Source organism: Saccostrea cucullata, unplaced genomic scaffold (assembly GCF_032062105.1).
Source record: "Saccostrea cucullata isolate Sc308-1 unplaced genomic scaffold, CSIRO_AGI_Scuc_v1 ctg9962, whole genome shotgun sequence".
NCBI classification, from domain to species: domain Eukaryota; kingdom Metazoa; phylum Mollusca; class Bivalvia; order Ostreida; family Ostreidae; genus Saccostrea; species Saccostrea cuccullata.
Genome location: NW_026924912.1, coordinates 11370 through 21866, shown reverse-complemented (window position 1 = coordinate 21866; position 10497 = coordinate 11370). Strand labels below are relative to the sequence as shown.

The 10497-nt window shown below is 35.3% G+C and overlaps 1 protein-coding gene across 1 annotated transcript; it reads right to left on the bottom strand.

Annotated features, from left to right (window-relative positions):
* Positions 1 to 318: 318 nt before the first annotated feature.
* On the bottom strand, positions 319 to 10112 carry LOC134267588 (uncharacterized; the record flags this gene model as incomplete). The annotated part of the gene is made up of 6 exons (XM_062749791.1): positions 319 to 446; positions 638 to 883; positions 1151 to 1402; positions 6615 to 7100; positions 9092 to 9319; positions 9642 to 10112. Coding segments are annotated over 6 exons (1811 nt in total), but the record flags the coding sequence as incomplete, so codon positions are not given.
* Between the last annotated feature and the right edge of the window lie 385 nt (positions 10113 to 10497).

The window sequence follows — 10497 nt, the reverse complement described above, 5'->3', positions numbered from 1 at the left end:
ATGTAAAAAAAAAGGGGGGGGGATTGATACTGAAAAAAATGGGACCTTCAACCCCAACAAATAGGAGTTTGAGTTTCGATACCCCCCCTTTTTTTTAAATAGCTAGTCAACTTATGTCAAGTTTTTTTTTTTTTTTCAGGTACCCCCCCCCCTTCAAAAAAGATTCTACATCACTGACATAAATGCTTAAGAATATATGTATTGATAACATAAATGTTGCAGAAAAAAAAAAAAAACAAAAACAAAAAAACGATTTTTTCATAATAAGATCGACATAATTTGGAAAAAGTCTACCGACACGCCTTGAAAGATGTTTACCTTGACACAGTCATGATGTGAGGCAATCAGGATAACAGGGGTGGCCTTGATTTCATCATATCGACTTTCTTTAGACTTTCCATCCTCACAGTAGGTTTTAATGGATTGCAGCCAAAACGAAAAGTAGTCTTGCCAAAAAAAAATTAAACGCAGTATCAAGTGATGCGTCTATTGAAATTATGTTACATGTAAACGGTGATTCTAAGTTATATGAGATACATATAATCTTAAAATACGATGGCAGCCATAGTTATAAATGCATAACACTGTATAAAACAGGTTTTCTGTACAAAAAAATTCTTTCATTGAGAGTATTTACCTGCAAATGTCCAGTTATGAAATAAAGATCCTATGGGGTTGTGTCTGTCAGTGTCGTATGATATAGCTTTCTCCTTCAGATCTTTAGACATGTCAACCACCACGAGATAAAAGGCTCTTCTTGAGAGGTAGATCTGATGACACGCGTAATACGCTACTTGTCCAGCGAAGTCCGTCATACTTATAAGTTGTCTTCCATCTGTGTTGTTAGAAGTCTTGTCTGATTGGGTTCCATTTTTATCAAAATCTGAAAAAATGTGAGATAAGAATTGCAAATGAAAATATATTCACATTCATGATATAAAATTATTCATGTTATAAAACACAGTGAAGTGTTTATATGGCACTTATTTTAACATCTTAACAAAATGAACGTTTTGAAAACAACCTTCTGGTCTTTTAAAAAAGAACTGCAATTTGTTTTGAATTGAAATTCAATTAAAAATAAATCTAGGTTAAGTGAAATTTACCCATATATACACATATCGGCTGAACATATTTAAAAAAAATTCACCTATTAATGTGTCATCTTTAATTTCAAACAAATCCTCGTGAATATCAAGACCGACGGTTGTCTCTGTTGGTTGTTTGTTTTCTTCTTTGTTTTCCCTTTGAAGTCTTCTAAGCAGAGTCGTTTTTCCTGCGCCTGCGCATCCCACTATCATTCCTCTGGCTCGGCACATGTTCACACTGCCTTGACTTGAAATTTTGACGAACCTTTTTCTTGCTTCTATGTCCCAACGCAATACTTCTTCGGGTATCTTCACTAAACATAACATGAGTCTAATTATAATTATCCTCTTAACTGGAATATGTAAAAACATATTTTGTTAGGGGATGGCAAGTTGATTCTGAAGAGGCTGGGGGGTGGGGGGTGGGAGGGGGGTGCTGGCTATTTTCTCCAAGTCAAATTATTTATTTTCATATAGATGAAGGATACAATTTTATGTTCATCTTTACTAAAACAAATATCTGAGAAGCAAAATGAAAAAAATAAAGTCATCAATTAAAAACTCTAAATAGGTGGTGATGGTGAGGAGATGGGGGTATGGGGTTTAATGGCTTTGGTCATGTACAGATTATCTATTTTCCTCCCAGTCGAAGACAAATCAATTACTAGCAACATCTTCGAGACCAGGTTATTCCTTTCCCTTTGTCAGTCCCTCCCTTTCCTCAGAATCAAATACTCGTCCCCATTTCTTTATTTTTTTCCCTCGCTGAACGTGGGATATATTAATTTCGGACTGTCGTTCCCTCCGTTTATATTTCTGTCTTTCTGCAACGCATTCGTTTTAAGCCATATACCATATAAGTAGAATTTTTAACGAGGATTTAATTTTGGCATTATTAGCGAGGGTGCTGACATTGCTAAAATTTAATATCGCTAAAAGATTAATTGCGTATTTTTGTAATAGCTTCTTTAGTTAGCATTTAAATGTCGCTAAAATTACTTCTCGCTAAAATTAAAATACCTGAATTTAGGTTGAAATCGATAAATTTGCGTCTCGCTAAAATTTCCACTTATACTGTATATCGAGAAGTCTTAAAGGTTTAGCAATTACATGTACATTTAACACAATGAAAGAAAAAGTGATCAAGCTCAAAAACCCCACGCTCCCCCAAAATTCAAAGTGCTGAAAATCCCGGAAAAAATAATAGAAACGGAATTTCCCCCATAATATGCACATCTACACATTGTGTCCTAAATATCTGCAAAGTTTTATGAAATTCTGTGCAGGAGTTTATGAGGAGTTGCACTGACAAACTGTTCATTGCTATATTCCAGATATCCCCAAAAATCTACGTTGTAAAGTGCCAGAATTCCCAGAAAAATAAAGGATTCGGAATTTCCTGGTAAAATGCACATCTACACATTGTGTCCTAAATATCTGCCAAGTCTGACGAAATTCTGTGCAGCGGTCTATGAGGGCTCGCACTGACATAATGTTCATCTGTTTATTCAAGGTATGGCCAAAAATCTAATTTGACTAGAAATATGTCCATAGGACATGAATGCCCCGCCGAAGATATATTAGTAAAGCAACATGAAAATTTGTATGTGTATAAAATTTGATCAGTTTGGTTCAGGTAGGGCTTATGGTTACTAAGGAATAAAAATATAGGTCACATCCAGCATCAGAAGCAAGTCTGGTAGTGTCCATCCCTAGATGCATCATCCATGCAAGTTTGGTTCAGACAGGGCTTATAGTTACTTGGGAATGAAAATATAGGTCAGATCCATCATCCGAAGCAAGTCGGGTAGTGTTCATCCCTAGATGCATTATCCGTGCAACTTTGTACATGTATCAACATGTGAAATTTGATAACACCATCTTGAATGGTATGTTTAACACTGAGCTAAACACTAACTTAAGAAAAGTGAGGTCAAGGTAAAAAAAAAAGGTCAAGGTCAAAAAAATGATGATGCAGTTGCATAGCTCTCATCAATATCTATCAGCATATGAAGTTTGATGAAAATATCTTGGATACTTTCTTTGAATATTAACTTTGAACAGAGCTAAACACAAATTTAAGTGTGACGGAAGGACAGAAGGTCGGAAGGACGGAAGACGGACAGGACAAACTCTATCTGCCCTGGCCATATTAATGGCGGGGCATAAAATGTGCCAAAAATTTCCAGAAAAATAAAGGAATCGGAATTTCCTGGTAAAATGCACATCTTCACACTGTGTCCAAAATATCGCTAAAGTTTGACGAAATTCTGTGCAGTGGTTTATGAGGAGTTGCCCTGACAAAATCTTCATCTCTATATTCAAGGTATGGCCAAAAAAAAGTGTGGAAATTCTAAGAAAAAATAAAGGAATTGGAATTTCTCGGTAATATATACATCTACATATTATTTCCTAAATACCTGCAATGTTTGACGAAATTCTGTGCAGCGGTTTATGAGGAGTTGCGCTGACAAACTGTTCATCTCTATATAAAAGGTATGTCCAAACACCTAATTTTTTAGTGCGGAAATTCCCGGAAAAAATAGGGAATAGGAATTTCCTGGAAATATGCACATCTACATATTGTGTCCTAAATACCTGCAAAGTTTGACGAAATTCTGTGCAGCGGTTTTTACGAGGAGTTGGGCTGAAAAACTGTTCATCTCTATATTCAAGATATGGCCAAATGCCTAAGTTAAAAAGTGCGGAAATTCCCGGAAAAAATAATGGAATCGGAATTTTCTGGTAACATGCTCATCTACATATTGTGTCCTAAATACCTGCAAAGTTTGACGAAATTCTGTGCAGCGGTTTATGAGGAGTTGCGCTGATAAAAAAATGACTGACTGACTGACACTCTGACTTTCTGACAATCTGACGGACGGGTCAAAAACATTATACCTCAAGCAACTAGTTGCGTAGGGTATAATAACTCCAAGTTTCAAAAGAAAGACTCCTTTTGATTTTGAGGTCAAAATTTCCAAGGTCTAAGTTATAAATTAAAAGATCAAGTAAATGAACAAGAGGCCCAGGGGCCACAGCGCTCACCTGAGCACATCGGCTAGGTAAAAGCACATATCAGATCAGAACTGAAAGTATAGGGGGGGGGCTTGAATTTTAACCCTCAGGGGTTCCTGATTTGAACTAGAATCTACACTACATTAGGATGATTTCTTATAAATATCACTAATCATGGCTTTGAAGTACTTGAAAAGAAGATTTTAAAAGGTTTCCCAATATATCCCAATGTAAACCTGGGTCGGCAATTTTGGCCCCACCCTAGCCCCAGAGGTCATGATTTGAACAAACTTGAATCTACACTACCTGAGAATAATTTCACATGAGTTTCATCTTTCCTGTCTCAATGGTTCTTCAGAAGAAGATTTTTAAAGTTTTTCTTATATCTTCCTATGTAAAACTTTGGCCGGCCATTTTGACCCCGCCCTAGCCCCGGGGGTGATAATTTGAATAAACTTGAATCTACATTACCTCAGGATGATTCCACATGAGTTTTATCTTTCCTGGGCAAATGGTTCTTGAGAAAAAGATTTTAAAGATTTTTCCTATATATTCCTATGTATAACTTGGGTCGGCCATTGTGGCCCCACCCTAGCCTGGGGGGTCATTATTTGAACAAACTTGAATCTACACTACCTGAGAATGTTTCCACATGAGTTTAGTCTTTCCTAGCCCAAAGGTTTTTGAGAAGAAGATTTTTTAAGATTTTTCCTATATATTCCTTTGTAAAACCTGGGTCGGCCATTTTGGCCCCACCCTAGCCCCGGGGGCATGATTTGAACAAACTTGAATCTACACTACCTGAGGATTCTTTTCTTTAAGTTTCATCTTTCCTGGCCCAGTAGTTCTTGAGAAGAAGAATTTTAAAACATACCATCAAATTTTCATTATTTCTTAATTATCTTCCCTTGAATAAGGGCGTGGCCCTTCATTTGAACAAACTTGAATCCCCTTTACCTAAGATACTATGTGCCAAGTTTGGTTGAAATTGACCCAGTGGTTCTTGAGAAGAAGTCGAAAATGTGAAAAGTTTACAACAACAACGACGACGACGACGACAACGACAGACAACGGACACATTTTGATCAGAAAATCTCACTTGAGCCTTTGGCTCAGGTGAGCTAAAAATACCTATTAGACAGATTTATCAAATTCCAGGAATTAATTCCTGTAATGATGCTTTATAACGTTAGCTTGGTCATATTAGGTGTTTCGGGTCATAATTTGTAGGTTAAAAAGATGAAAAACCATATTTTAAACAGTCATTTTCAATGAAAAAAACTCAAATTGAATGCCATGAAAATACCCTATTTCATACATAATTCTGCTTATGTCGTAAAGTACGGGAAAAAAGAATGTTGAAATGGATTATTATGTCATCATAATGTATTTATTATGTCATAATGATGTAGTACATGTAACTTCACAAAATCGTTCTAAAGTCATTTACCAGATTTTGACCTTAAAACTTTTCCACACGATTCCGCGCGATATCTTGAGAAGCAATCGAGCTTATGCAATGACGTTTTATACCTCGTTCCTCTATGGCCTATGAAAGATTTTGACGTTAGATGTCTAGGTCGTAAATAATGAAAAGTCTGTCTGTTTTGACACTTTTCCGCACGTTTCCACGCGATATCTCAGGAAGAGTTTGAGCTTGTTGAATGAATGAATACCACAACTCTCGTTGACTTATGAAAGAGCCCTAATTGATTATTGGTGGTCAAAAGGTCAAGGTTGTAAATTGATGTTCTGTGTCGGTGAAAAACTTTCAATTCCGGGCGATATCTCAAGCGGCTTTCATTTTTTGAAATTTTATGTTTTACCAAAACTCCAGATTCCTTTGACCCCCCCCCCCCCCATCGGCACATCTTTTTTCCCTTTAGCGGGGAACAAGGATTCTCTGAATAAGCTTGTTACAATGTACAATTAAAACTAATCTCTAGACGATTGCGTAAAGAAATCATCTTCATTCAAAATAATTTTTTCCCTCTAAATCCAATATGAAAAATAAAACAAAGGAAAAAATCTGCGAAATTAGTCATGCTGTTTAAAATAACTAGCATAAAAATGTTCATCGCTCTGTCTGTGGACTACCGTGTACTTTCGATAACTGGGCCCGATTTACAAAGAACTTGCGTATAAGATCCACATTAAATTCTTATAATTATGAATTTTAAAACTACACTTAACTCACAGGGGTTACAATTAAAATAATTTTTCAATCATTAAATGTATTTATCAAACATTCACATGCAATAACATAAGATTTAATACTTTTGATTTTGCTTTTTTGAAAGAATACGCTAATGAAAAACAGATAAAAATAAATGTATTTTTATACACAGTTCAAGAAAATGAAAGAGTTACCATAGATGATCATATTAAAAAATGAGGAAGATTCTCCCTGAAATATGACATTTTTACTAGAGTGCCACAGAGGTAATACTACATAAACCAGTGAACCACATAACTATTAAAGACAGATCTTGGAGACGTTATACTTACAACGTTCACTGATCCTGCCATGAATCATCTCGTCAGACACGGTACAGTGTGTGATGATGTCCAGCTGTAGACTGTCTATGAAGAGGTCGTACATCTCCCACGGTCTATTCGGTAAATACAGACATCTCTCCCCCTCACTCCTCTTATAATCCCAGGACCGGCAGTATTCTGATATCACGTCACGTGACGCCGTGGTCAGGAAAAACTCCAGATCACTGTCCTCCACCAGACACTCCGTAACAAAGGCGTACATGACGTCATGTCGGATGTCGTCTGATATAAAGGTTATAACACCGTCACGTGTTTCTGTGAATCCATCAGGGGGATCTACCGAGCCGTCATCAGTAATATCAGGGAAATACCTCTGTCTGATTTTTTCCATTATGATTTTGTGTGATTGTTCAATGAACTTAATCCGATATTTCTCAGATATAAGTAAACAATACAGTAGACATCTGACTTTCGTTGGATAGCTAAGGATTTTATCTGAAATGACAAACAAATAAATAAATTATAAATCACCAAACAAATAAATCAATAATATAAAATAAATAAATTGTTGACATTCAGTGGAACTACATGAACTGCACTTAAATCTTTTTCTTTACACTGTATGTACATGTATATATTGAGTCTTATTGAACAGAGATGTTTTAGGATGTGAACCACCCCACCCCCACCACATTTTTTTTAATCTCTACTCTAACCATCGCTGAATAAATGCAATTAAAAAGATGGGGAGATTTATCCTCAATTAATTTAATAATAATCCTGAAATACGAATGCAAATCTGTAAAAAATGATTTTTATTCTTAATAATAGCTATAAATAGAAATAATGTTTTGCTTTCGTCGCCCGCGAGACACAGTGATTCGAGCATCTGCTTTAGAGTCCAGGAGTAGGGAGTTCATTCTTTTAGCGACACCACATTATTTTCTTGTTTGTCGGACATCTGGTGACAAAAGTAGGCAAACAGTTTAGTAAAACTTTTGTTTTACTTTTTTGAAGGAAATATTTTTAGGTGGAACTTGAACATATATTCCCCCTACCTTATTTTTATTTTTTTTACATATAGCAGAATGACGAGGAGTACGAAAAATGGATAGAAAATAAAAGGGAAAAAATATCAACAAGACATTGTACATGTAATTAAGCGATCTTGCATGGGGAGCATAAATACACAATCATGTTTAGCAGGATTCACAGAAACTGCAGGAAAAGACGGGGAGGGGGAAGGGGAGTAATTGTAACATTTCATATATTTAATTTAAAGAGGTTTTCAATGGAGCTGCCTCTCCCCCTCCCCTTCTTAAAAAGTATGCAGAATTTTATTTCCACCAACTGTCATATATTTCTTTTTAGCTTCTAAAGGAATTTCTTTATTTTTGTGCACAAGCAATTCAAAAATCAACTTCTTGGACAGCACATTCCTGTCTTGGTCAATGAAAAAGTGCAATACACAAATCAATATAGATTCATGTTTCTGCAACCCCCCCCCCACACACCACTCCAACCCCTTCCCCCTACACATAGAGACACACATGAAGACATACATTCGGTCCACTGAAACAGCACACTTTTTGAAAGGGAGGATGGCAGCCAGAAAGAAAAAAATAACTAACCTAAAAATAAAAATATATTGACTTACTCTATATTACTCTATATATTAACGATGAATAGTGCTTGTAAATGTTCACCACCTTTCACAATAAATCATGCGGAGTACATGTACACTTACATACAATAGAAAATAAGCAAATGAAAATCCTGTTAAAGATAAAGGAGAATAATTCTAATTTGGATTAATATTTAAACAAGTTTAATTTTACAACATTTAAAACGAAATCGAGGGAGATAAACAGACTGATACTTTAACTGACATTTAAATTTGCAAAATACAAAAAAACCTCCAATTTAAAAAAAAAAGATTACCATTGGCGTCGAAACAAGGGGGCTAGCGGAAGGGGGGGGGGTTGAGTCCCAAACTTTTTTTTTCAAACGATATAAAGCGTACATGTATAGATAATAAACATTTGGACGTATGTATCCACCCCCTCTCACATACACACACACACACACACACACACACATACACTTTCAATACACATGTTGCAGTTTAGTTAAAGTTGAAGAATGGGAAGTCATATTGTTTGAAAGATCAAAAAAATGGTCATGAAAGAACTTCAATCTCCCAAAACCCAAATCCTCTCCTTTATTTAAGTAGAAAAAATGACATCTTTCATTTTTAAATTTATGTCTACACAAAGTTACAGGTAGATTTAGATAATATTTATTCAGATTACTGAACAGATTGGACAACAGGCTAAGCAAACTGCCTATAAATCAATTTTCTATACAAGGTCTTAGGTACATGTAACAAATATAATGAACTGAGTAAATATAAATCTATAGTACCGAATTCACGGAAATAACTAAAAAACTAACTTCATTTTTGCTAGAAAATCAAACTTTCTTACTTGGTTTCCTGTAAGCTTTGTTGTCGATGATGTAAATGTCGTTGTGTGGATGTAGACCTATACAGGATCTCACGATGTCAGGTCTCCAGTATCTCCAGAGCCACGTCACGTGATCTACACTGTCCTGTGATCTTCCCCTGTAATGTACAGCCTCCCCTTCTCTTCTTAGTTCCGTAAGAAATTTTTCTCGTTCATCTTTATTCTTAATTTTATTTTCTGGGATATTTACTGTAGAAAAAAATATATCCTTTATAATAAACATTTACACTGTAATATTATTATGTATACATAGATGACATAGGTAGAGATACAATCAAATTAAAGATTTATTAAATATATTCGATCAGTTACTTCTATTATAATAAGTTAATCATCTAGTAGCATTAAATTGCAACCGATGAAGCAACTACAAATAAAAAAAGAAAGTGATTTAAATGTATAAATGTTTCTACTGATAACTTTTTAACTCTTTAAAATGTAATCCAATTATTCAAATAAAATTCTGGAAGAAAAAAATAGAACAATTTACAATTATTTTACTCTGACTTACATGTCTGCTGTATCTCATCATATATACCCGTGTCCTCCATGGTGACGTGAGTCAGTATGTTCATCTGTAGACGGAGTATCAGTAAGGGATCACTGTCATATCTACTGACACACTTCTCTCCAGGTTTTCTGTTGTATCCCCATGATCTCAGGTACACACTGGCTGTGTTATAACTACTGTAATTGAATGGTATAACACTGTTTATTGATGCTATTCTATACATTGTCTCATCCTTTGTGTCCTTCGTTATCTTGTCCTGATCTTCCCAAAGGTAATCACGTGACTTCAGTCTGTCCAGAGTCTGCTGTGCTTCCTCACTTTTTACAGGATTATTTTTATCATCTGCTCTCTGTCGTATCTCATTAAGCAAGTCCAGCCATTCTGTTTCAGTGAAGTCTGGAGGACTGGAGTCAGAACACAGAAAACAGAATAACACCAACACCTCGTCATCAGTCAGTGTGGAAAACTCATCTACAACGTGTTGTGAACATATTCATGTATTGAGAAACACTGTCATTAAATATGATGCATATAGTTTAAAGGACCTCCATAATTTAGGTGATTTTTTAATTCATTTTTCGCCATTTTTTTTTCTTTTCATCTAACTCAATTCAGCTTTTTTGACTAGTATGATAGTAATGTTTCAAAAAGCGAAACAGACCTACATGTGTATATGGATTAAAATCCGATTACCAGATTAATTGAGTAGTGTTTTAACAATCAAAACACATATAACGACCAGCACCATTCTTGATACATGTACTGTTTAGAACTGTTCAAGAATATTTTCCCTATTTGTATTCGAAGATTTAGAATAACTGAAGGAAGATATGTGGAAAATTCAAATTCAAATATA